The sequence below is a fragment of the Oncorhynchus kisutch genome, linkage group LG1, assembly GCF_002021735.2.
Source record: "Oncorhynchus kisutch isolate 150728-3 linkage group LG1, Okis_V2, whole genome shotgun sequence".
Classification (NCBI taxonomy): domain Eukaryota; kingdom Metazoa; phylum Chordata; class Actinopteri; order Salmoniformes; family Salmonidae; genus Oncorhynchus; species Oncorhynchus kisutch.
The window spans coordinates 16,349,687-16,375,736 of record NC_034174.2 but is presented as its reverse complement, the minus strand read 5'-3'; the positions used below and the strand labels follow the sequence as shown (position 1 = coordinate 16,375,736).

Here is a 26,050-nt window from a genome sequence, read left to right as displayed (position 1 = left end):
GTGTACACAGCAGAATCGACTAGGCAATATAGGCTGGATTCAATGTGCCTTTGTGTAAGAGTGAATCTGAGTCAGCAGCCTCGTCAGCGGGGAGGGAGAATCCCTTGATTCGTAGAACTACTGAATGCCTTCTGGGAGGGTGAAATTCTGAGAGGGAGGGTTCTAAGAAAAGCCTCTCAGTAATTACCTTCAGCCTACTACTCGCTCGGTCACGATCACCCTCCTTTATTGCCACACAAACACACATTAGCACCTACAACGTCCTCAGGTATAAATGAAGCCCATCTACGATATGTATATGTGCGTGTTTGTGAATTTCTACATTATTTGAGCTCAGTAGTATGTACAGTACATGGCAGATGGATGGTGGGTGTTGAGGCTGTAGCAGGCTGGTCTGAAGCCAGTGAAACAGGATCCATATCTTACACAGTCTCTCAATGCTGGTCCTGATCTGTGTTGCACTCCTTTTTTTGAAGGATGCAGAAACGAGGCCTATAAGCGACAGAGAGAATATGAATCAGGCGTTCAATATGAATACATTTCTTGATCGAAGGTTTTGAAAATGTAGTTATTTAACAAACATATAGCAGTCTGATTTACTCCTGACCTGTCAGTGATGTCACGATGCGTGTGCAAGTAGTCTAACTCTTCAACACTTTCCTCTACCCACTGCTGGATGAGCTGTGGATGACGTGGGTCTACTTCCAAGTATACACGACTGCAAGACAGGATGAAATGAAAACACAGTGAAGTGAAACTTCTCAAACCATTGAAAAACAGAGATTGAAGTAGTGAGACCTGCTTTACAATAGATATAACAGAGTGACTAGACAGAAAGCTTCTTAGTGTGCACCACAAAAAACAGTACATCTAAAATAATATTGGCCTACTGTGAATATTCCCTTAAAAACAAACACTGTGGCCTGCATAAACACTTCCAATACAGTTTGGAGCTCCAGAACTGACTTGAGTTTCACCATATGGATATGATGAGCGGTAAGGTCACTAGGAACAACGGGGGGAGGGAAATTATAGATTGCAATGATACATTCATATTGACCCATTTCAAGCGTGTGATTATATGTTATTTTCTAGATGCAGAAAATACACCCAGTGCCTTACCCATGGTTGGATAAGAGCTTTGGAGCCAGAGTCAGAATGTGTCTCATCACCTGCATGCCATCTTTCCCCCCATCCAGAGCAGCATGGTCCTCAAACCTGAGGATGTCAGCACAGAACACTGTAGTTCATATACCTCCATTTGAACTCGAAGTGTGCGTGCGTTTGTGTGCGTGCGACTGCTCGTCTCACCTGAGGATTTCAGGTTCAAGTGATATCATATCCTCTGAGAACAGGTACGGAGGGTTGCTGACCAAAACGGAGACTGGACTGCACATGCTCACAATTATGTCTGCATCTAGAACATAACATAAAATCACACCCTTGAAATCAGCAAATCTGAATGTAACATCTGTATGGCTTATCTTCCTTTACCGATGTTATAATATCCCTCCCCCATCATTCCTATTGACCTTACCTCTCATCACATCCATATGGTGAACCTCAAGTCGGTCCTGGAACCCCAAACTGTAACATACAGCCAATCAGGTTTGAACATATTCACAAAACATGAATTAATGTCGCTAATCAAATTCAGCTAATCGAAGTAAAATTGGTATCCTGTGTTTATGATTACCTGTGCGAGTTCTCTCTTGTCAGATCCACAGCATCCTTGTTTTTATCTAAAGCAATCGCTCTGAGCTGAGAGAGAGAAACTCAAATATCAGTGTTGTTTGAGTGAAGGGGCTCAGAGATCAAGGAACATGATATGAAAGAAAGGGAGAAAGTAAAAGACGGGGAGAGCACACCTGTGGGAGGCTCTTAAGTAAACTGAGGGAGATAGCACCAGAGCCACAACCCACTTCCAGGCACCTGAAGCTGGTCTCCTCACTTAATCCAGTCCCCTGCTTCATCTGGAGATCTGTAAGCACTAGGCCAACCAGCTCCTGCACAGACAGACAGACGTGCAACCATAGCTTGACAGAAGGTCATGTCTCTGCAATGGAAATTCTGACGACAGTCACAGAATGAAATATTGAAATGCGCTCTTATCACAAGAGATTATGGTCCCTTGTGTTTCAAACAACTTGTTTTATAGTAGGTGTGTAAGTGACTTGCCTAGTTAAATAAAGGTTAAATAAAAAAGTGTACAAGTGTGTGTATATGTACTCTCCCGCACCTCAGTTTCAGGGCGGGGGATAAACACGGGAGGTCTCATCTTCAGTGTCAGATCTCTGAAGTCCCACTCTTCAATCACATACTGCACTGGCATTCTGAACACACAGCACACGTCACATGTTCACGCAATGTAGGCTACACTTTCCAATTAAATTCTTAGCTTTCAGAGACAGAATAATAGGTCAAGTGCACCGTCACTGACTGTAGCACGTTAAGACTAAGCTTGTATGTACCTGGTGAGACGTCTGGAACAGAGCTCCCATGTCTGCTCTGTCTGTTCTTGTGTCAGGAATTCAGCCAGCCTGTCCTGTCCAATGCCCTCTAACTGCGAGGGGAAGAGGTTGAGGGTTAGATGATTCCTTCAGTGGGAGACTGATAGACCGAGAAGGATAAAAGGTGGAAAGGTGAACATGGAAATTATTTGCAAGGATCATATTTTGGGTTCAGAAACTCACTGTTTTAGCACCAAGCAAATGTGCAATGATGTACTGGCTGGAGAGATGTGGCTCTGAGACACCTCTTTGCTGGAAATGGCCTGTCCATAACTTGACAGCTTGCTCCACCGTGAGCCTGCTAGCTGTAGGTAAGGCTGGGACGCATTCAGCCACACACGGAGACGTGCACAACCACTGGAGGAAGGGAAGGAGCGAGACAGCGATAGAGAGAATATTACGAGGCTTCATTCAATAATGAATTCCAGTTATGTTTATACTGTAAACAACGCACTTTCCTTGCAATCCACGTGAAACACTTTACCGGAAAGGCATCTTAATTTACCTTGTGTCCAATAAATCCGTATTTAAGTGGTTTAAAGCAGTTATAAACCTTCTTCAACGGTCTTCGTAATCGTATCCACATGGTATTCCACTTTCTCTTGACAGAAGACCAACACGTGAAGCAGTTGACATGAAGAAGGTAAAAAAATGTAGCTAATATGAAACTATATTAATGAATATTGTGTAAAACCAGCTGAATGTGGTCTAAGTAAGATGACTGTACTAACTATTAAATACAAAATAACCAACCATTTCAATCAATCATTCATTAGAGGTATTCACTTCCGGGCATCCTTCCTTTTTTCAGAATAATAGTGCATTAGATTAATTCATAAATCCTTCCAGAATAAAAGTGAGACAACTGTATTATGTCGATCCATACAATTAGGATGAAGTTAAATTAAGTTATATTTTTAAGAAGCAAATTGCAGTACATGCATCATACTGGATCTACATTTATTTAACATGTACTATAAAGATTTTATTTCCCAAATCTGACATCCATCAACTTGTTTGGCGTGTCCTGGAACGTACCCATCAGTAATGCGCAGTGCGGGTAAATTATGTTCGGGAACTCCACCATGTTTCATCGATAGCGCAAGGTTGTTGTTAGCCATATAGCTAGCTAGCATACCACTTGTTCGATTGTATTTACGCTGTGGTATATTTTTTGCATGACATTTAAACAGATTGGTCGTCAATTGTAAGGAAATACAAGAGGATCCAGTTGTAATGTTTACACATTAGCCAGAGAGTTAAGTTAGCTAGAGATAGCTGGACTAGCTAGCTAGGGTAGACTATCAACAACAACCCTTCCCTGCTCTGTCAGGAATTAGGAGTCATCATAGCTACTAGTTAGCTACAGTAACAAGAGAGTAATTTACAACCACTAGATACACAGCTACTGTAGGTCTTAAAAAATACTTATCTTCAATTGAGCATTCACATTGTCTGAGAACGGAGTAAGAGATTGACGCAGCTGGAGTTGCTTTCTTTCTTTATTATACTACCTGAAATTTAAAGTCCTTTTTACAACGTCTTCATGGGGATGAGTCGAATAGAGTGTATATTTTTTAGTGAGTTTCACCCCACACTGGGACCAAAGATTACTTACCAGGTAGGTGTACAGTACAGTATATGTTTCGACAGTTTTTGCAACGAGTGTCAAGCTAACTTTCTAATCAAATCGCATTTTATTTGTCACATGCTTCGTAGACTAACAGTGAACTGCTTACTTTCAGGTATTTTTATGAAAAAGCAGAGTTAAAGATGAGATCAAAAATAGAAATAGTGACGCAGTGAATAACGAGTAAATATAACATGGCTATATACAGTGGTGTAAAAATACTTCAATGTACTACTTAAGTAGTTTTTTTTGTGGTATCTGTACTTTACTATTTATATTTTTTACAACTTTTACTTTGCTACATTCCTTGACAAAATAATGTTCTTTTTACTCCAGACATTTTCCCGGACACCCAAAAGTACTTGAATGCTTAGCAGGACAGGAAAATGGTCCAATTCACACACTTATCAAGAAAACAACCCTGGTTATCCCTACTGCCCCTGATCTGGCAGACTCACTAAACACAAATGCTTGGTTTGTAAATTATGTCTGAGTCTTGGAGGGTCCCCTGGCTATCGATAAATAAGTTTAAAAAACTAAAACGGTGCCCTCTGGTTTGCTTAATATAAGGAATTAGTAATTATTTATGCTTGTACTTATAATACTTAAGTATATTTAAAACCAAATTATTTTAGACGTTTACTCAAGTAGTATTTTACCGGGTAACTTTTACTTGAGTCATTTTCTATTAAGGTATCTTTACTTTTACTCAAGTATGACAATTGGGTACTTTTTCCACAACTGCTATAAATAGGGTTTAGAAAATAACATGGCTATACAGGGAGTGCAAGTACTAAGTCAATGTGCAGAGGCACAAAGTAATTGAGGTACCTATGTACTGTACTGTACTGTACATACAATGCATTCGGAAAGTATTCAGAACACTTGACTTTTAACACATTTTGTTATGTCACAGCCTTATTCTAAAATGGATTATTAACTGGGTGGTTCCAGCCCTGAATGCTGATTGGCTAACAGCTGTGGTATATCAGACCGTATACCACGGGTGTGACACAACATTTATTTTTACTGCTCTAATCTAAGTAGGCAAGTCAGTTAAGAACAAATTCTTATTTACAATGACAGCCTACCAAAAGCAAAAGGCCTCCTGCGGGGACAGGGATGAATTTTTTTAATATATTCTCCCCCGATTTCTCAGTTTGGCCGGGCGGCCAGCATTAGGGAGAGTCTTGGTGGTTCCAAACTTCTTCCATTTAAGAATGATGGAGGCCACTGTGTTCTTGGGAACCTTCAATGCTGCAGAAATGTTTTGGTACCCTTCCCCAGATCTGTACCTTAACATGACCCTGTCTCGTAGTGCTATGTACAATTCCTTCAACCTCATGGTCGTAGTGCTATGTACAATTACTTCGACCTCATGGCTTGGGTTTTACTCCGATATTTACCACAGGTGGACTCCAATCATGTTGTATAATCGTCTCAAGGATGATCAATGGAAACAGGATGCACCTGAGCTCAATTTTGAGTCTCATACCAAAGGGTCTCAATACTTATGTAAATAAGGTATTTCTGTTTTTTATTTTTAATACATTTGAAAACGTTTAGAAAAACCTGTTTTCGCTTTGTCGTTATGGGGTATTGTGTGTAGATGGATGAGTATTTTTTTTTTATTGAATCCATTTTAGAATAAGGCTTTAACGTAACAAATGTGGAAAAAGTCAAGGGGTCTGAATACTTTCCGAATGCACTGTATAGGTAGGGGTAAAGTGACTATCAGCAGCTTATGTGGTAAGTGTGAGTGTGTGCGTTTCATCAGTTTGCGTGTGTGTGTTGGGGGTGTCAGTAAGTGTGTGTGGGTAGAGTCCAGTGTGTGCATAGTCACTGCTAAAGAGTTAGTGCCAAAAATGGTAAATGCAAGTAGTCTGGGTAGCCCTTTGATTAGCTGTTCAGAAGTCTTATGGCTTGGGGGTAGAAGCTGTTCAGGGTCCAGTTGGTTCCAGACTTACTGGATTGGTACCGCTTGCTGTGCGGTAGCAGCTAGAACAGTCTGTGGCTTGGGAGGCTGGAGTCTGATACTTTTTTGGGCCTTCCTCTGACATCGCCTGGTATAGAGGTTCTGGATGGCACGAAGCTCAGCCCCAGTAATGTACTGGGCCGTACTCACTACTCTGTAGTGCCTTGTGGTCGGATGCCAACTAGTTGCCATACTGGTTATGCAGTTCATCAAGATGCTCTCGATGGTGCAGCTGTATAACTTTTTGAGGATTTGAGGGCCCATGCTAAGTAATTTCAGTCTCCTGAGGGGGAAGTGGCATTGTCGTGCCCTCTTCACAATTGTGTTGGTGTGTCTGGACCATGATAGATCCTTAGTGATGTGGACACCGAGGAACCTGAAGCTCTCGACCCGCTCCACTACAGCCCTGTCGATGTGGATGGGAGCGTGCTCGTCCCGTCCGTTTCCTGTAGTCCATGATCAGCTCCTTTGTCTTGCTGACATTAAGAGAGAGGTTGTTCTCCTGGAACCACACTGACAGGTCTCTGACCTCCTCCCTATAAGCTGTCTCATTGTTGTCGGTAATCAGGACTACCACCGTCGTGTTGTCGGCAAACTCAGTGATGTTGTCGGCAAACTTAGTGATGATGTTGGAGTTGTGCGTGGCCATGCAGTCGTGGGTGTACCGGGAGTACAGGAGGGGACTAAGCATGCACCTCTGAGGGGGCCCCTGTGTTGAGGGTCAGCATGGCTGTGTTATTGCCTATCCTCACCACCTGGGGGTGGCCTGTCAGGAAGTCCAGGATCCAGTTTCAGAGGGAGGTGTTCAGTCCCAGAGTCCTTAGCTTAGTGATGAGCTTCGAGGGCACAATGGTGTTGAACACTGAGCTGTAGTCAATGAACAGCATTCTCACATACTGTAGGTGTTCCTTTAGTCCACGTGGGAGAGGGCAATAAAGATTGTGTCATCTGTGGATCTGTTGGGGCTGTGTTCTATCTTTTCCCATCTTTCTATTGTGTTCTATCCTCTCCAGGTTCCAGAGGAGTACATATCCCGGGAGCTCTTTGACACAGTACAGGTGTACATCATTACCAAACCAGAACTGCAGAACAAACTCATAACTGTGTACGTACACTTGGGAATTTACATTAGGATATTCTTATTCATGGTCCAATTTAACAACAGGTCTTATTTTTCTCTCCTCTTGTGTCTGTTACTTGAACTAAGTGAATAATTTATTTGGGCTGCAATTTTTTCCTTTCCTGTGGCGGTCCTCACAAGAACCAGTTTCATCATGGCGCTTGATGGTTTTTGCAACTGCACATTTTCCCGAATAGACTGACCTTCATGTCTTAAAGTAATGATGGACTGTCATTTCTCTTTGCTTATTTGAGCGGTTCTTGCCATAATATGGACTTGTCTTTGATTGATGTAGAACGGCCATGGGGAAGAAGTTAATTGGTTGTCCGGTGTGCATCGAGCACAAGAAGTACAGCCGTAATGCTCTGCTCTTTAACCTGGGCCTTGTATGCGATGCAAGGACCAAGACCTGTGCCCTTGAGCCAATTGTCAAGAAGCTGTCAGGGTACCTCACAACGCTGGAGGTAAAAGGATCTCCCTGGAGGCTAGTGCTCTTTTTCAAAACATCACAAGATCTGAATGTCTTATGGGATATATAGGTCAAAGTGTTAATATTTCTCTTTATTTTGCAGCTGGAGAGTGGGTTCATATCGAACGAGGAGAGCAAACAGAAACTGCTACCTATTATGTCCACCTTGTTAGAGGAGCTAAATGCTACCGGAGCCTGTACCTTACCCATCGGTATGTGTGCATTTGTACACAGTAATGTGTCAGATAGCCCTTTCTCTTTCTCTTACACACCATTCGTTTCCTCCCTCTTATTTAGATGAGTCCAATACAATCAACCTGAAGTTGATTGAGCAGCGCAGGGACCCTCTGATCGTGCAGGAGTACGACGTGCCTGTCTTTACTCAGTGCAAAGACCACTTCATCAAATCCCAGTGGGATCTCACCACTCAACAGGTAGGTCTTTCTGCCACACCGACAGTGGCTCACACAGATAGACCCACGCCTCATCCTTACCAGAAGCGTACATACAGTGTGGCTGACATCCCATCAAGGGTTTCAGAGAAATAATGATTTGTCTATACAGTACCAGTCAAAAGTTTGGACACCTACTAATTCAAGGGTTTTTCTTTTGTACTATTAAAGCTGTCATCAAGGCAAAGGGTGGCTACTTTGAAGAATCTCAAATAGAAAATATATTTAGATTTGTTTAACACTTTAGTGGTTACTACATGATTCCATATGTGTTATTTCATAGTGTTGATGTCTTCACTATTATTCTACAATGTAGAAAATAGTACAAATAAAGAAAAACCCTTGAATTAGTAGGTGTGTCCAAATTTTGGACCAGTACTGTGCAATGTCATCATGCACCTGTCTCAGATTAAAGCGCTGATGAAAAATACGTTAGAAATGTGTTGAATTCTGTTGTAGATCCTGGCCTACATTGATGGGTTCAGGCATATCCAGAAGATATCTGCAGAAGCGGATGTTGAACTTAATCTAGTCCGGATCGCCGTACAGAATTTATTGTGAGTGCTTTAAAACTGGTAATATGATGCAACATATAATGGACCCATTGGAATAGATTCTAAGAGAACATTCTTTATGATGAAACAACATTTCCCTTTGAAACCATGGAATAGATTCTAAGAGAACATTCTTTATGATGAAACAACATTTGCCTATGAAACCATGGAATGGATTCTAAGAGAACATTCTTTTTCACAGGTATTATGGTGTTGTAACCTTGGTATCAATATTTCAGGTAATGAAACCCTCAGTAACAATACCTTCTTCTGAAATGTGGTGTGTGTGTGTGTACAGTCCTGCTAACACACTGTATGTTGTGTCTCTCCAGTACTCCAATGTGTACTGCACAACCCCTACAGTCCAGAGCCTGATAGATGACAGGTCCATTCAGGAGGAGTGTCTCAACTATGTCACCAAGAAAGGTAACAGCCAGTTTGGAAAGTTGTAGTCAGAACAAGTTAGAATTTGTTACAGTGAGTGTATGATAAGTTCTGCTGCCTGTGTGCTTCAGGACAGAAGAGAGCCTGTTTAAGGGATGTGTTCCAGCTGTACTGTGGTCTGACTCCAGGCACCACAGTTCGTGATCTTTGCTCCCGCTACTCACAGCAGCTGCAGAGGGTAGATGAGAGGTGAGTTATTAAGCATCCATGTTGACTCATGATGTTTATGTGGTTGACATAGACCTCAATGTCCATATTTATTTATTTATTTGTCAGGGACCATGTACAACATGCCATTGCACCAGATTTAGCTAGATAGCTAATCCTCATCTACGTGGAGAAGTGTAGAGAATAGTGTTGTTGATATCATGTGATGCTCAACAGGAGGCTGATCCAGTATGGACTGATGAAGGCTCTCATTCGCCGTCTGCAGAAGTATCCTGTTAAGGTGACACGAGACGAGAGGAGCCGCCCACCACGCCTTTACACTGGTTGCCATAGTTACGACGAAATCTGCTGCAAGACGGGTAGGTTAAGGCGGTTATGATGACACATGACTGGTGTTATAGTGATGACGTGTTTAGGAAGATTAATAATTACAGAGGGCTGGATAAGTATTTTGAGAAATCGTTCTATACTCTGTAATCTGTCATGGCAGCGCCTTTCCCTGTATTTGCAGGAATGAGCTACAAAGAGCTGGACGAGCGCTTGGAGAATGACCCCAACATAATTGTGTGCTGGAAGTGATACCCTGGCTTAATCAGCAACCACACTCACTTTGATAGAGAAAGCCATCTCTCTAACAAAGACAGACAGACACAAGGTCCGATTGTACTGAAACAGAGGCCTCCTGCTCGCCTCTCATCTGACCCACACAACTGCCTGCTGTCCAGGAGACACAATGTGGATCAACCTCGGCCAAAGATGCCTTAGAAAAGTCTGTTTATCACTGTTGTCTGTGGACTTCATCCGAAATGTTCTGGAAATTATCTGTGCATTCAAAGGCTGAGACATGTAGGAATTTATATACTACTAGTATGTCACCAATGTCACCTGTTATCATCCTCAGGTTTTTCCATCCAGACTTTGAATCAATCATTGTGGGATAGTTTCATTCAGAACAATGAATGGAATAATTTTAAAAAGACCACAAAAATGAGGAATGTGGCAGGTAGCCTAGTGGTTAAGAGCGTTGTGCCAGTTCAGTGAACATTCGCTAGTTCAAACATTTGCGCCGACTAGGTAAAAAAAATCTGTTGATGTTCCCTTGAGCAAGGCACTTAACCCTAATTGCTCCTGTAAGTCGCTCTGGATAAGAACATCAGCTAAATGACTCAAATGTAAAATGTGCTTATTAATGTACCAAAAAATTATAATACCAACTCCTTGCAATAATAAAGATGCGTTGTTGATTTGAATGACCCATTGTCTGTGTTTATCGTGCTCACTTCACCTACAGAGCCTTCAGAAAGTATTTATACCCCTCGACTTATTCCACATTGTATTACAGCCTGAATTCAAAATGGATTGAATTGGTTTTGTTTCTCACTCATCTACACGCTGTTTTTTCAATATATTTGCTAACATTTCCAAAAACATGTTTTCACTCACGTTATGATGCTCTTAACCCCATAATGTGAGTGAAAACATGTTTTTAGAAATGTTAGCTAACTTATTGAAAATTAAATGCAGAAAAACAGTCTCTAATTTACAGAAGTATTCACACCCCTGATCTCAATACATGTTAGAATCACCTTTGGCAGTGATCACAGCTGTGTCTTTCTGGTTAAGTCTCTACGAGCTTTGTACACCTGGATTGTAGAATATTTGCACATGCTTAAAAAAAATCTTCAAGCTCTGTCAAGTTGGTTTGATCATTGCTAGACAGCCATTTTCATGTCTTGCCATAGGTTTTCAAGCCAATTTAAGTCAAAACTATAACTAAGCCACTCAGGAACATTCAATGTTGTCTTGGTACGTAAATCCAGTGTATATTTGGCCTTGTGTTTTGTGTTATTTTTCTGCGGAAAGGTGAATTTGTCTCCCAGTGTCTGTTGGAAAGCAGACTGAACCAAGTATTCCTCTAGGATTTTGCCTGTGCTTAGCTCTATTGGGTTTTTTTTATCCTAAAAAAAGAGTATACTCATAACATGATGCAGCCACCACCATGCTTGAAAATATGAAGTGGATACTCAGTAATGTGTTGTGATGGATTTGCCCCAAACATAACACTTTGTATTCAAGACAAAGTTCATTTCTTTGGCAAATTTTTTCAGTTTTACTTTTGTGCCTTGTTGAAAACAGGATGCATGTTTTGGAATATGTTTATTCTGTACAGGCTTCCTTTTTACTCTGTCAATTAGTTTACTATTTTTGAATAACTACAATGCTGTTGATGCATCCTCAGTTTTCTCCTATCACAGCCATTAAACTTTAACTGTTTAAATGTCACCATTGGCCTCATGGAGAAATCCCTGAGTGGTTTCCCTCCTCTCTGGAGTTAGGAAGGACGCCTGTATCTTTGTAGTGACTGCGTTCATTGATACACCATCCAAAGAGTAATGAATAACTTCATCATGCTCAAAGGAATATTCCATGTCTGCTTTTTTCATGTGACCCATCTATCAATAGGTGCCCTTTTTTGCGAGGCATTGGAAAACCTCCCTGGTCTTTGTGGTTGAATCTGTTCACTGCTCGACAGATAATTGTACATGTGGGGTACAGAGATGAGGTAGTCATTCAAAAATCATGTTAAACACTATTATTCAGTCCATGTGACTTGTTAAGCAAATGTTTACTCCTGAACTTATTTAGGCTAGCCATAACAAAGGGGTTGAATAGTTGTTGACTCAAGACATTTCAGCTTTTCATTTTGTATTAATTTGTAAAAATGTTTAAAAACATATTTCCACTTTGACATAATGGGGTATTGTGTGTAGGCCAGTGACAAAAAACTCAATATAATCCATTTCAAATTCAGGCTGTAAAACATGTGCAAAAAAGTTGAGGTGTGAATATTGTAATGGGATCATCAACTAGCGCATGGTCGGGGGGCCAGAACATGATTACAAATAACTTGTAGACTGCAAATTGACCGCAAGAAGCCCAAACAGATATAATATTTGACTAAACATGCGTGGGAAGACTTGGGAACAGATTTCCTAAATGAAAATGACTTGTAGCTGATTTCCTGGTGTTTTTACAGTTTTTTAGGTCCAACAATGAAAATTCTAAAGAGGGGGGGGGGGGGGGGGGGGGGTATAAAACTATTTGGCCTGCGGGCCACCAGTTGGGGAACCCTAGCATAGTTGTTACAGTGTAGTAGACCCACATGTCCTTTGTCTCCTTCTACAGGAGAGATAGAGAAGTACATTAATGGATTCTGTCTGAAGGTGATTAAATTGGACAGCCAGGTCTGGATTGCTCTGTACAACCTGGTGCTGAAGGAAGACTGCCAAAGGAAATATGACTTCAACAACTTCAACAAGAACCAGGGCTTAAAGGTACAGTAGCCTCAGCCAGTACTGGCGCTTCTGACAAGAGTGGCCTCTGAATCCTAACTATCAAAACTATAGCTCAGGAAGAATGTTTGTTCAGATCATTGTCCTACAAAATCTTTTCTTATCTCCCCTCCGATTAGAAGACAGATGACGTATCCAGGCTTTGTTTTGACTGGTGTTTTCTCTTACTATTATTTACATGATTGTCTCTCCTTCCTGAACATACGTGAGGATAGAATTATGAGCTCTGAGAACTGTGCAGGATAGCATAGACAATTCAAAGTTAAGAGACCAGCTGGCCAACCTGGTGGAGCTCCAGCGCTTCCTCAGTCACCTCACTGTCACAGACACTGCCCCTCCAAAGAAAGACGTATTCTTGGAAATGGTGAGGAACACTCATTCACACACACACACACACACACACACACACACACACACACACACACACACACACACACACACACACACACACACACACACACACACACACACCAGGGTTTCCGTTAGACGGCTTTTGCCTATAAAATAAATTAAAAGCCGATTAAGTGAAGTTGTAGCTGGGGGGCTGCATATTATACATCCCGATTTCACACTTCAGCACCATTCTCTCACTCCTTGCGTGCTGCCTTATGTGCATCAAATCACATTTTATTGGTCACATACACATATTTAGCAGATGTTGTTGGGGATGTTGCGAAATGCTTGTTCCTAGCTCCAACAGTGCAGTAGTATCTAATATCAGCATGCATCTGCTGCTGAGGAGAGAGAGAGCGAGAGAGGAGAGAAAGTTAAAGGAAAGTTAGAGAGTATGCCTACAGTGAAAGGCCTACCAGAGGAATGTCCTTTGTATGGAGAACTTTTAATATTGTAGTGGACAAAGATGAGAAGAAAGTTGGTACGACCAAATGCAGGCTACTGTGCAACTCGCTATTCAGGTAGGATGCAATTTTGAAAAAAATAAATATATATAGTATTTATAATAATTTGTATTAATCCTTATTATTACCGTATCAGTAAAACACATGTCATCACTATAAAACCAGTAATGTGTCATCATAACCGCCTTAACCTACCCGTCTTGCAGCAGATTTCGTCGTAACTATGGCAACCAGTGTAAAGGCGTGGTGGGCGGCTCCTCTCGTCTCGTGTCACCTTAACAGGATACTTCTGCAGACGGCGAATGAGAGCCTTCATCAGTCCATACTGGATCAGCCTCCTGTTGAGCATCACATGATATCAACAACACTATTCTCTACACTTCTCCACGTAGATGAGGATTAGCTATCTAGCTAAATCTGGTGCAATGGCATGTTGTACATGGTCCCTGACAAATAAATAAATAAATATGGACATTGAGGTCTATGTCAACCACATAAACATCATGAGTCAACATGGATGCTTAATAACTCACCTCTCATCTACCCTCTGCAGCTGCTGTGAGTAGCGGGAGCAAAGATCACGAACTGTGGTGCCTGGAGTCAGACCACAGTACAGCTGGAACACATCCCTTAAACAGGCTCTCTTCTGTCCTGAAGCACACAGGCAGCAGAACTTATCATACACTCACTGTAACAAATTCTAACTTGTTCTGACTACAACTTTCCAAACTGGCTGTTACCTTTCTTGGTGACATAGTTGAGACACTCCTCCTGAATGGACCTGTCATCTATCAGGCTCTGGACTGTAGGGGTTGTGCAGTACACAACCCCTGCAGTACACAAATGTTGTTTCATCATAAAGAATGTTCTCTTAGAATCTATTCCATGGTTTCAAAGGGAAATCTTGTTTCATCATAAAGAATGTTCTCTTAGAATCTATTCCAATGGGTTCATTATCTGTTGCATCATATTACCAGTTTTAGTGGTCACCAACCTTTTTTGAGTCAACATCACTTTCTGAGTCAAAATGCAAGCCGAGATCTACAGTTCAGATTTGTTTTTAACATTACTTAAAAAATGTAAGCCTACGCAACATTAACCTATGCAGTAGGCTATAGGCCCAAAACATTATCACCGCATATGGGCTTTGCTTGAATTGCCCTGCCAATGCATTTTTGTACTTCTCTAACCATTTTATTAAAATGATATTTCAACATTTGAAGTAGGCTATATGATCACACTGGTAATAGATCATTTGTTGTATTACTTGTGAGGCACAACTGAGTAAGCATCATAATAACCTTTTTTATATTACTGTGTTGATAGAGCCTACTTCTGATGGTCAGTCAACGTCCCTCCGCTCTCCCTTTCCTCTGCTGACACTGACCAAAAATGGACTCCGTCTTCCAGCTAATGGCAAAACTCAAATTGCACCACATTATTTCTGCCTCATGCACAAATTCATGTTGTTACTAATATGATCAGATAAAGTGAAACATTCCTCGATATTAAAAAAGACCCAAGCTGCTAATAATAACAACGCAAGCCTATCGATACACTTTGACTCATTCATTGCAGCTGCAGTGTTGGTTGTAGTGCGAGTGGAAGTAGGGAGAACACGCATTTTATGGCTTATAAAAGTTTTGAATACAAAGTGTTGACAGTGCTGAGTAAAAACTTAAACATGAACTCAGTCATAAAAACAGCAGCTCTTTGCTCTATTCATTGACAGTCTCTCTCTAGTTATGGTTTTAAAAGTTTAGAAATCTCACAGTATCAACTTTGCTATAGCTTTCTTTTACGCCTGCTACGTTATGTTAATCTGAACCATCCGATTGGCCAGTGGTAGGCCTATAGCGCACTTGATCTGCTCCCCCCGGGAAAGCAGAGTTTGTACCTTTATAGATATGAAATGGTTCACAATGAGAACACATCAGGTACACCTAACACTAACAGCGTGAGACGAGTAAAAAAAATATAGGAACGAAAGCCTTGTTGTTTTTTACAGAAATGTTTGGTAATCAACTAGGAATTCCTTGGCGATTGACCGGTTGGTAACCACTGCTGTATATTATTGTTATCATTGTAGGCCTATTTAGTAATCTAAACAAGTTTTAAACATGCATAATGCATTTTGTTTTATCTGTTGAGAAATTTCTGTTTGCTAAATTAATTTTAATTGTGTGCTCCGTATTTAGTTTAAGATGGGTTATTAGTAGGCTTGTTGTAAAATAAATATCATTAAACTATTGTTGTAAATTATTAGGTATGGTAGGTACTAGCCTTTCTTGGTAATTGCTGCAATATATCCTGTTGAAAACATTTGTGAAGGTTTAAACCAGCTCGCAAGTGTTTTGTTTCATTCTGTTGAGCCATTTTCTTTGGCCAAATTAAAGGGAGACTCACACACTGTATCTTTGCATGTGCACAGGTTTGCTTCAAACTGTTCACAGCGTGGTATCCACAGGACCAAAAGCTCAAGAACGTAATTTTGTGTTGCATTTTACTCACCCGTCCAAGAATTCCACCTTGTCTCTGAGGTATCCCGGAAGTTCCCCGATGGCTCCGTTGCCGAGAGAACCCGAGGATACCCGAGTTCCCCCGAGAGCTCCGAAGACTGCCGATTCACCTCTTCCCGAGCCCATGCAACTAGGCAGAACTAGGCGGTCTCCAGCTGAACGGTTATACAGGCTTCACACTAAGAGCTGCCTGTATTGCAGAACTACTAGTCATTTCGTCTCCACCTGTCCACTAAAAGACCTTTTCATGCCATGTTGCTGTGGGAGAACTAGTCAAAATCTCTCCGGGTACACCGACTCTGGGGCCAATGAGAGCTTAAAGGACGCTACCCTGGCTTCTGAGCTGGATATTCCCACTCAGTCCCTCTCCATTCCCATGGATTTTAGAGCACTGGACGTGCTCTCTATAGGCCGGGTCACCCACAATACCACCCAATCAACCTATGTGTATCAGGGAATCACAGCAAGATGCTCCAGCTCCTGCTCATTAAGTCTTCTCAGGTACCCATGGTATTGGGTTTCTCCTGGCTACAGCGACACAATCCCCTCATTGACTGGTGTGCCGGTGCAATCATGGGCTGAAGCCCGTTCTGCTATGCCCATTGCCTGAAGTCAGCGCAGCCTGCCCCGGGACGTCTTCCTGGGGGCTCGGAAGTTGCCCCGGACCTCTCCGCCATTCATGCGAAGTACCAGGATCTCTGGGAGGTGTTCAGTAAGGCCAACTTCACTGCTGCTGCACCGACCACATAACTGTGGGATTGACCTTCTCCCATGCACCACTCCACCCCGGGGACGACTGTACTCTCTGTCGGGTCCGGAGATTATGACTATGGAGACTTACATTGAGGACTCCCTAGCTGCAGGGTTCATCCGTCCTTCTGCCTCCCCCGCAGGCGGAGGGTTCTTCTTTGTGGAGAAGAAGGACAAAACCCTGCGCCGTGCATCAACTACCGGGGTCTGAATGACATCACGGTGAAGAACCGCTACCTCTCATCTCCTCACCCTTTGAGCCACTTCAGGGTGCCACCGTGTTCTCCAAGCTGGAGCTATGGAAAGCCTACCACCTGGTGCGGATATGGGAAGGGGACAAGTGAAAAACTGCCTTCAACATGGCCAGTGGTCACAATGAGAAAGAATCTGGTCATGCCATTTGGCCTTACCAGCGCCCCTGCTGTGTTCCAGGCTCTGGTTAATGATGTTCTCTGTCACATGTTGAACCGGTTCATCTTCGTCTACCTCGATGACATCCTCGTCTTCACACGCTCCACCCAAGAACACGTGCTCCACATCCGACAGGTTTCCCAACGCCTTTTTGTAAAAGCAGAGAAGTGCAAATTAAATCTCTCCACCATCCCCTTTCTGGGTTACATCATTGCTGCAGGGAATGTCCAGATGGATCCCAGGACAGTGAGAGTGGTGGTGGATTGGACCCAGCCTATGTCCAGAGTACAGCTGCAACGTTTCCTGGGATTCACCAACTTTTATTGCCTCTTTATCCGGGGCTACAGCACCCTGGCATCCCCCCTGTCTGCACTCACCTCTCTCAAGGTTCCGATCACGTGGTCCCCAGCTGCTGATCGGGCATTCCGGGATCACAGAACACCACTATTATGTGGGGAATCATGAGCTTCTCGCTGTGAAGATGGCGTTGGAGGAGTGGAAGCAATGGCTGGAGAGGGTAGAACATATTTTCATTGTGTGGACCGACCACAAGAACCTGGAATATCTCCACACCGCGAAGCGCCTCAATTCCAGGCAAGCTAGGTGGGCCCTACTGTTCACCCGGTTCAACTTCTCCCTCTCATACCAGCCAGGATCCAAGAATCTCAAGCCGGATGCGCAGTCACACCGCTATAGCCCCACGGCTACTACCCCAGAACCTGAGACCATCCTTCCCACCTTGTGCCTGGCGACTGCACTCAGCTGGGGAATAGGGAAGCAGGTTCGTGAGGCACATCGTTCCCAGCCGAACGCCAGGGGAAACCCAGGTAACCGGATGTTCATTCCTTACGCGGTCCACTCCTTGGTCCTGGAGTGGGCACACTCCTCCAGGCTTTTCTGCCACCCGGGCTCCTGCCGGACCCTGGCTTTTGTGCCACAACGCTTTTGGTGGCCTACCATGGTTCTTAATGTCTCCGCATTCGTCGCCACTTGCATGGTCTGTGCACAGAACAACACTACCTCGGCAAGCCCCATCTGGTCTCCTCCAACCTCTGCCTGTCCCTCATTGTCCCTGGTTTCACATCTACCTGGACTTTGTCACGGGTCTCCCCCGTCTGATGGCAACACTGCCATCCTGACCATAGTGGATCGGTTTTCCAAAGCTCCCACTTAATTTTTCTCCTCAAGCTACCTTCTGCCAAAGAGATGGCCCAGCTCATGGTGCAGCACGTCTTCCGGATCCATGGACTGCCAGTAGACATGGTCTCTGACCGGGGTCCTCAGTTCTCATCCCAGTTCTGGAAGGCGTTCTGCACACTCATTGGGTTGTCGGCCAGTCTGTCCTCCGGGTTCCACCCCAGTCCAACGGCTAGTTGGAGCAAACCAACCAGGACCTAGAAACGACTCTGTACTGCTTGGTCTCCCCCAACCCCACCACCTGGAGCCAGCAGCTTGTGTGGGTTGAATATGCCTACAACACCCTTCCCTGCTACAGGCCTATCACACTTTGAGTGTTCCCTGGGGTATCAGCCCCCGCTTTTCCCTAAGCAAGAAGAAGAAGTCAGCATACCTTCGGACCAGATGTTTCTCTGCCACTGTTGTCGTACTTGAATGAGAGTCCAGTCGGCCCTCCTCGTGTCCACCTCCAGGTATTGAGGACAAGCGGTTCGTCACCGGACACCGGCTCCCCAGGATCTTCTCGGGCAGAAAGTATGGCTGTCCACCTGGGATCTGTCCCTCCGGGTGGAATCCTGCAAAATCTCTCCCCGGTTAATCATCCCATTTCCCATCTCCAAGGTCATTAGCCCTCTGCTGTTTGTCTTCTGTTGCCCCATACCCTCCGTATACATCCCACCTTTCATGTGTCTAGAGTTAAACCCATGTCTCACAGCCCTTTGTCTCCTGTTTCCGTTTGCCTGCCCCTGTTCTAGAAATAAACTTTTGTTTCTTCGACACTGTCTGCATCTGGGTCATACCTGAAACCTGATAGTTGCAGTGTTGGGAAAGCTACTCTGAACATATAGTTTACCAAGCTACCAATTACTTCACACTGGAAGGAGTTAAGTTACACTAAAGTAGTTCACTTCATTCAAAGTACTTTGTGATAAATCATATCTAAATCTGAAACGTCATAGACTACAAATTGCAAGAACTAATCACTCTGGAGTCAGATCTTAACAGAATGTGTAAGTTAGCATAGTAAACACAACAACTGTTTCAAGGTAGAATTAGAAAGGGGTGATGCTAAAAAGAAAGGAACAAGTAGTGTGTAGTTCCAATAGTTAGCTATACCACTTCATAGCAAAAAAAGTTCTGAAGTTCAGAAAACACTACCTACATTTGAATTTAGTTCAACTACAATCAAGCTACTGTAAAATGTAGTTCAATTCAGCTCATGGTGCTGAAAGTGGGCAAATTTCAACCGTCTTCATTTAAAAAAGTTAGATCTACCTGTTTGACAGACGAAATTAGGCTATAGGCTGCTATATCCATAGATTTGTCAGTCAATTCCTCCACCCACTATGCACTTTAAATAGCCAACCTCGTGTCAGAAAAGGGCTGTTAAGTTAAAATCAAGACTCGAATTGAAGGGGTACGAGACTACCTTTATTAAAGACAATGGCAAAAAGCACAGGCTTGTTAGCTTAAGATTTTGAGGAAAATAAAACGGATCCGATTACATAAAGTGATCTATAACAACGCTTTGGTCCCCAATGCTGTGAAATACCCAGGAAAGACATGACTCTGATGCATATTTATTTAACTAGGCAAGTCAGTTAAGAACAAATTCTTATTTTCAATGATGCCCTAGGAACAGTGCCTGTTCAGGGGCAGAATGACAGATTTGTACCTTTTCAGCTCGGGGGTTTGAACTTGCAACCTTTTGGTTACTAGTCTAACACTCTAACCACTAGGCTACCCTGCCACCCCAGGGGGATATCATTGTTTAGTTTCTTTGACATTCAAAGGATGAGCTACAACCTTCCTATAGCCGAGGAGACAAAAAATGTACTTCGCTTGGGAAGTAATCTAATTCTGTCACCATCAATTGATTAAGCTATTCACTTGTACAATAAAATATGTTTACACCCATACGTCTTTTAGGGAAACACCTCTCGTTGAGTTAAGCCATGGAAGAAGAGTAGCCAGCAGTTAAAGCTCAGTAGGTCTACTATGTCTGGGGTAGAAAGGTAGGGCTAACTTTTGAAGTTACCGTGATCAGACTCCTAATGACGTCTCAGATTGTATTATTGTATTATTTGCAAACAGGGACAGTTTAGTTAAAACCAAGATCTCTCTGTCCTGTAATTTCTGTAATTAGTGTGGTATGAAAAATATTCAGCTAATATGTAAAATGACATAGAATTGCATTAAATGTTTATAAGAGGATATTTTTTTCTCGGACCTGCAAATACGATGAGAATCAAATCAAACTTTATTTGTCACATACAACAGGTGTAGACCTTACCATGAAATGCTTACTTACAAGCCCTTAACCAACAGCGCAGTTCAAGAAAGAGTTAAGAAAATATTTACCAAATAAACTAAAGTAAAAAATAATAAAAAAGTAACACAATAAATTAACAATAACGAGGCTATATACAGGGGGTACCGGTACCAAGTCAATGTGCGGGGTACAAGTTAGTCGAGGTAATTTGCACATGTAGGTTGGGGCAGCAGTGTATTCTCTAAAATGAAGTTGGAGGCGGCTTATGGTAGAGAAATTAACATTAAAATCTCTGGCAACAACTCTTTTCGGCCTCTGGAATCAGTTCAAATGCCCTGGAGACAAAGCATCCGCTTTGGTAAAGTCGTATTCGTGGTCGTAGTGCTGGTATGCTGGTAAATTGACGTCTCTCTGATATCCAATAGTTCTTCCCGGGTGTGTATGTAATAACACTTTAGGTTTTCTGGGCTAACAATGTAAGGTATAATACATTAAAAATATATATATATATACTGCACAGTTCCTAAGGACCTGAAGCGAAGCTGACATCTCTATCAGCACCATCTATGACATTATGCCATCTCTATCGGCACCATTTCCAACAGATATTAATTGTGTGTGTTTGTGTGTGTGTATGTGCCTGTGCCAGGGTTTTTTGTGGGACAAGTGACAGGTAACATTTTCATTTATCGGACATTTGAGAAATTTACCCATCATCCATATGCATTAGGGCGTCCACCCATCAGTAAACAAGGGATATTGGTAAAATGAGACACATTTGCGTGTCCTTAGAAACAGCCTATAAGAAGTTACAAAAACACTATTCCTTGTAGTCCGATATGTAGAATAGGCAAAACTTTATAGACCATTTTTTTATTGGTTTTTACTTTTCTAAAACAATAATTGCCCACCTCATAGTGCTGAGCGATTCATCGAAATGTCAGTCATTTTTAGTTTTTTAAACAAAACAGACTAAATCTGTTAAATTATTTGAATTCCATTTGCTTTTTCTTTCTGTGCTTTGGGGCTGTTTTTCTGCAAAGGGACCAGGACGACTGATCCGTGTAAAGGAAAGAATGAATGGGGCCATGTATCGTGAGATTTTGAGTGAAAACCTCCTTCCATCAGCAAGGGCATTGAAGATGAAACATGGCTGGGTCTTTCAGCATGACATTGATCCCAAACACACCGCCCGGGCAACGAAGGAGTGGTTTCATAAGAAGCATTTAAAGGTCCTGGAGTGGCCTAGCCAGTCTCCAGATCTCAACCCCATAGAAAACCTTTGGAGGGAGTTGAAAGTCGATGTTGCCCAGCAACAGCCCCAAAACATCACTGCTCTAGAGGAGATCTGCATGGAGGAATGGGCCAAAATACCAGCAACAGTGTGTGAAAAGCTTGTGAAGACTTACAGAAAACGTTTGACCTCTGTCATTGCCAACAAAGGGTATATAACAGTATTGAGATAAACTTTTGTTATTGACCAAATACTTATTTTCCACCATAATTTGCAAATAAATTCATTAAAAATCCTACAATGTGATTTTCTGGAGAAAAAAATATAATTTTGTCTGTCATAGTTTAAGTCTACCTATGATGAAAATTACAGGCCTCTCTCATCTTTTTAAGTGGGAGAACTTGCACAATGGTGGCTGACTAAATACTTTTTTGCCCCACTGTATATGGTAGCCTTCCACAAGCTTCCCACAATAAGTTGGGTGACTTTTGGCCCATTCCTGCTGACAGAGTTGGTGTAACTGAGTCAGGTTTGTAGGCCTCCTTAATAACACACGCTTTTTCAGTTCTGCCCACAAATTTTCAATAGGATTGAGGTCAGGGCTTTGTGATGGCCACTCCAAAACCTTGACTTTGTTGTCCTTAAGCCATGAATCCCAGAACAACAGCAAAGGACCTTGTGAAGATACTGGAAGAAATGGGTACAAAAGGTAACTATATCCACAGTAAAACAAGTCTTATATCGACATAACCTGAAAGGCCACTCAGCAAGGAAGAAGCCACTGTTCCAAAACAGCCATAAAAAAAAGTCTGACTACGGTTTGCAACTGCACATGAGGACAAAGATCGTAATTTTAGGAGAAATGTCCTCTGGTCTGACTAAACAAAAATAAAACTGTTTGGCCATAATGACCATCGTTATGTTTGGAGGAAAAAGGGGGAGGCTTGCAAGCTGAAGAACACCATCCCAACCGTGAAGCACGGGGGTGGCAGCATCATGTTGTGGGGGTGCTTTGCTGCAGGAGGGACTGGTGCACTTCACAAAATAGATGGCATCATGAGGCAGGACAATTATGTGGATATATTGAAGCAACATCTCAAGATGGGTCTTCCAAATGGACAATGACCCCAAGCATACTTCCAAAGTTGTGACAAAATGGGTTAAGGACAACAAAGTTGAGGTATTGGAGTGGCCATCACAAAGCCCTGACCTCAATCCTATAGAAAATTTGTGGGAAGAACTGAAAAAGCGTGTGTGCGAGCAAGGAGGCCTACAAACCTGACTCAGTTACGCGAGCTCTGTCAGGAGGAATGGGCCAAAATTCACCCAACTTATTATGGGAAGCTTGTGGAAGGCTATCCGAAACGTTTGACCCAGGTTAAACAATTTAAAGGCAATGATACCAAATACTAATTGAGTGTATGTAAACTTCTGACCCACTGGGAATGTGATGAAATAAATAAAATATTAAATATATAATTCTCTCTACTATTATTCTGACATTTCCCATTCTTAAAATAAAGTGGTGATCCTAACTGACCTAAGACAGGGATTTCTACTAGCATTAAATGTCATGAATTGTGAAAACAGAGTTTAAATGTACTTCGCTAAGGTGTATGTAAACTTCCGACTTCAACTGAATTTGTCAGGGTCGACAGACAATCACGGACTACAAAAAGAAAACCAGCCCCGTCGCGGACATTGACGTCTCACTCCCAGACAAAATGAGTGAACAACTTCTTTGCGCGCTTTGAGGGACATGGCTGGGTCTTTCAGCATGACATTGATCCCAAACACACCGCCCGGGCAACGAAGGAGTGGTTTCATAAGAAGCATTTAAAGGTCCTGGAGTGGCCTAGCCAGTCTCCAGATCTCAACCCCATAGAAAACCTTTGGAGGGAGTTGAAAGTCGATGTTGCCCAGCAACAGCCCCAAAACATCACTGCTCTAGAGGAGATCTGCATGGAGGAATGGGCCAAAATACCAGCAACAGTGTGTGAAAAGCTTGTGAAGACTTACAGAAAACGTTTGACCTCTGTCATTGCCAACAAAGGGTATATAACAGTATTGAGATAAACTTTTGTTATTGACCAAATACTTATTTTCCACCATAATTTGCAAATAAATTCATTAAAAATCCTACAATGTGATTTTCTGGAGAAAAAAATATAATTTTGTCTGTCATAGTTTAAGTGTACCTATGATGAAAATTACAGGCCTCTCTCATCTTTTTAAGTGGGAGAACTTGCACAATGGTGGCTGACTAAATACTTTTTTGCCCCACTGTATATGGTAGCCTTCCACAAGCTTCCCACAATAAGTTGGGTGACTTTTGGCCCATTCCTGCTGACAGAGTTGGTGTAACTGAGTCAGGTTTGTAGGCCTCCTTAATAACACACGCTTTTTCAGTTCTGCCCACAAATTTTCAATAGGATTGAGGTCAGGGCTTTGTGATGGCCACTCCAAAACCTTGACTTTGTTGTCCTTAAGCCATGAATCCCAGAACAACAGCAAAGGACCTTGTGAAGATACTGGAAGAAATGGGTACAAAAGGTAACTATATCCACAGTAAAACAAGTCTTATATCGACATAACCTGAAAGGCCACTCAGCAAGGAAGAAGCCACTGTTCCAAAACAGCCATAAAAAAAAGTCTGACTACGGTTTGCAACTGCACATGAGGACAAAGATCGTAATTTTAGGAGAAATGTCCTCTGGTCTGACTAAACAAAAATAAAACTGTTTGGCCATAATGACCATCGTTATGTTTGGAGGAAAAAGGGGGAGGCTTGCAAGCTGAAGAACACCATCCCAACCGTGAAGCACGGGGGTGGCAGCATCATGTTGTGGGGGTGCTTTGCTGCAGGAGGGACTGGTGCACTTCACAAAATAGATGGCATCATGAGGCAGGACAATTATGTGGATATATTGAAGCAACATCTCAAGATGGGTCTTCCAAATGGACAATGACCCCAAGCATACTTCCAAAGTTGTGACAAAATGGGTTAAGGACAACAAAGTTGAGGTATTGGAGTGGCCATCACAAAGCCCTGACCTCAATCCTATAGAAAATTTGTGGGAAGAACTGAAAAAGCGTGTGTGCGAGCAAGGAGGCCTACAAACCTGACTCAGTTACGCGAGCTCTGTCAGGAGGAATGGGCCAAAATTCACCCAACTTATTATGGGAAGCTTGTGGAAGGCTATCCGAAACGTTTGACCCAGGTTAAACAATTTAAAGGCAATGATACCAAATACTAATTGAGTGTATGTAAACTTCTGACCCACTGGGAATGTGATGAAATAAATAAAATATTAAATATATAATTCTCTCTACTATTATTCTGACATTTCCCATTCTTAAAATAAAGTGGTGATCCTAACTGACCTAAGACAGGGATTTCTACTAGCATTAAATGTCATGAATTGTGAAAACAGAGTTTAAATGTACTTCGCTAAGGTGTATGTAAACTTCCGACTTCAACTGAATTTGTCAGGGTCGACAGACAATCACGGACTACAAAAAGAAAACCAGCCCCGTCGCGGACATTGACGTCTCACTCCCAGACAAAATGAGTGAACAACTTCTTTGCGCGCTTTGAGGGCAATACAGTGCCAATGACACGGCCTGCAACAAAAGACTATGGGCTCTCCTTCTCCATGGCCGACGTGAGTAAAACATTTAAACATGTCAACCCTCGATAGTCTACCGGCCCAGACGGTATCCCTAGATGTGTCCTCAGAGCATGCGCAGACCAGCTGGCTGGTGTGTTTACGGACATATTCAATCAATCACTATCCCAGTCTGCTGTCCCCACATGCTTCAAGATGGCCACCATTGTTCTTGTTCCCAAGAAAGCGAAGGTAACTGAACTAAATGACTATCACCCCTTAGCACTCACTTCTGTCATCATGAATTGATTTGAGAGATGAGTCAAGGATCATATCACCTCCACCCTACCTGTTACCATAGACCCACTCCAATTTGCTTACCGCCCCAATAGGTCCACAGACGATGCAATTGCAATCACACTGCACACTGCCCTATCCCATCTGGACAAGAGGAATTTCTATGTAAGAATGCTATTCATTGACTACCGCTCAGCATCCAACACCATAGTACCCTCCAAACTCATCATTAAGCTTAAGACCCTGGGTCT

The 26,050-nt window shown here is 42.5% G+C and overlaps 3 protein-coding genes across 7 annotated transcripts; 1 reads left to right on the top strand and 2 right to left on the bottom strand.

Annotated features, from left to right (window-relative positions):
• Positions 1–204: 204 nt before the first annotated feature.
• Positions 205–3,331, bottom strand: hemk1 (HemK methyltransferase family member 1). 3 transcript variants are annotated; one of them, XM_020493592.2, is made up of 12 exons: positions 3,264–3,324; positions 3,016–3,109; positions 2,694–2,867; positions 2,472–2,563; positions 2,240–2,333; positions 1,869–2,006; positions 1,697–1,761; positions 1,538–1,587; positions 1,312–1,417; positions 1,123–1,218; positions 608–718; positions 205–492 (listed from the first exon to the last, which is right to left on the bottom strand). In XM_020493592.2, the coding sequence occupies exons 2-12, from the start codon at positions 3,094–3,096 to the stop codon at positions 435–437; spliced, it is 1,065 nt and encodes a 354-aa protein (XP_020349181.1). In that variant the 5' UTR covers positions 3,097–3,109; positions 3,264–3,324; the 3' UTR covers positions 205–434. The 3 variants fall into 3 exon arrangements, 2 of the variants coding, with proteins under 2 accessions (XP_020349181.1, XP_020349174.1); XR_004202486.1 differs by having other exon boundaries at positions 608–1,218; positions 3,016–3,111; positions 3,264–3,331; XM_020493585.2 differs by having other exon boundaries at positions 3,016–3,324.
• nprl2 (NPR2 like, GATOR1 complex subunit) lies at positions 2,856–10,575 on the top strand. Of its 3 annotated transcripts, XM_031786574.1 has the most exons (12): positions 3,574–4,131; positions 5,552–5,664; positions 7,129–7,220; positions 7,531–7,699; positions 7,808–7,916; positions 8,002–8,138; positions 8,616–8,713; positions 8,913–8,949; positions 9,043–9,136; positions 9,226–9,343; positions 9,539–9,681; positions 9,834–10,575. In XM_031786574.1, exons 2-12 carry the CDS (start codon positions 5,587–5,589, stop codon positions 9,899–9,901), a joined length of 1,143 nt encoding a protein of 380 aa, XP_031642434.1. In that variant the 5' UTR covers positions 3,574–4,131; positions 5,552–5,586; the 3' UTR covers positions 9,902–10,575. The 3 variants fall into 3 exon arrangements, with proteins under 3 accessions (XP_020349163.1, XP_020349154.1, XP_031642434.1); XM_020493574.2 differs by lacking the exons at positions 3,574–4,131; positions 5,552–5,664 and adding an exon at positions 2,856–3,153; XM_020493565.2 differs by lacking the exon at positions 5,552–5,664 and having other exon boundaries at positions 3,559–4,131.
• Positions 10,576–13,705: 3,130 nt separating this feature from the next.
• LOC109878122 (GATOR complex protein NPRL2-like) lies at positions 13,706–16,177 on the bottom strand. Its single transcript, XM_020470370.2, has 5 exons — positions 16,044–16,177; positions 15,395–15,429; positions 14,273–14,362; positions 14,066–14,183; positions 13,706–13,870 (listed from the first exon to the last, which is right to left on the bottom strand). Exons 1-5 carry the CDS (start codon positions 16,175–16,177, stop codon positions 13,708–13,710), a joined length of 540 nt encoding a protein of 179 aa, XP_020325959.1. The 3' UTR covers positions 13,706–13,707.
• Between the last annotated feature and the right edge of the window lie 9,873 nt (positions 16,178–26,050).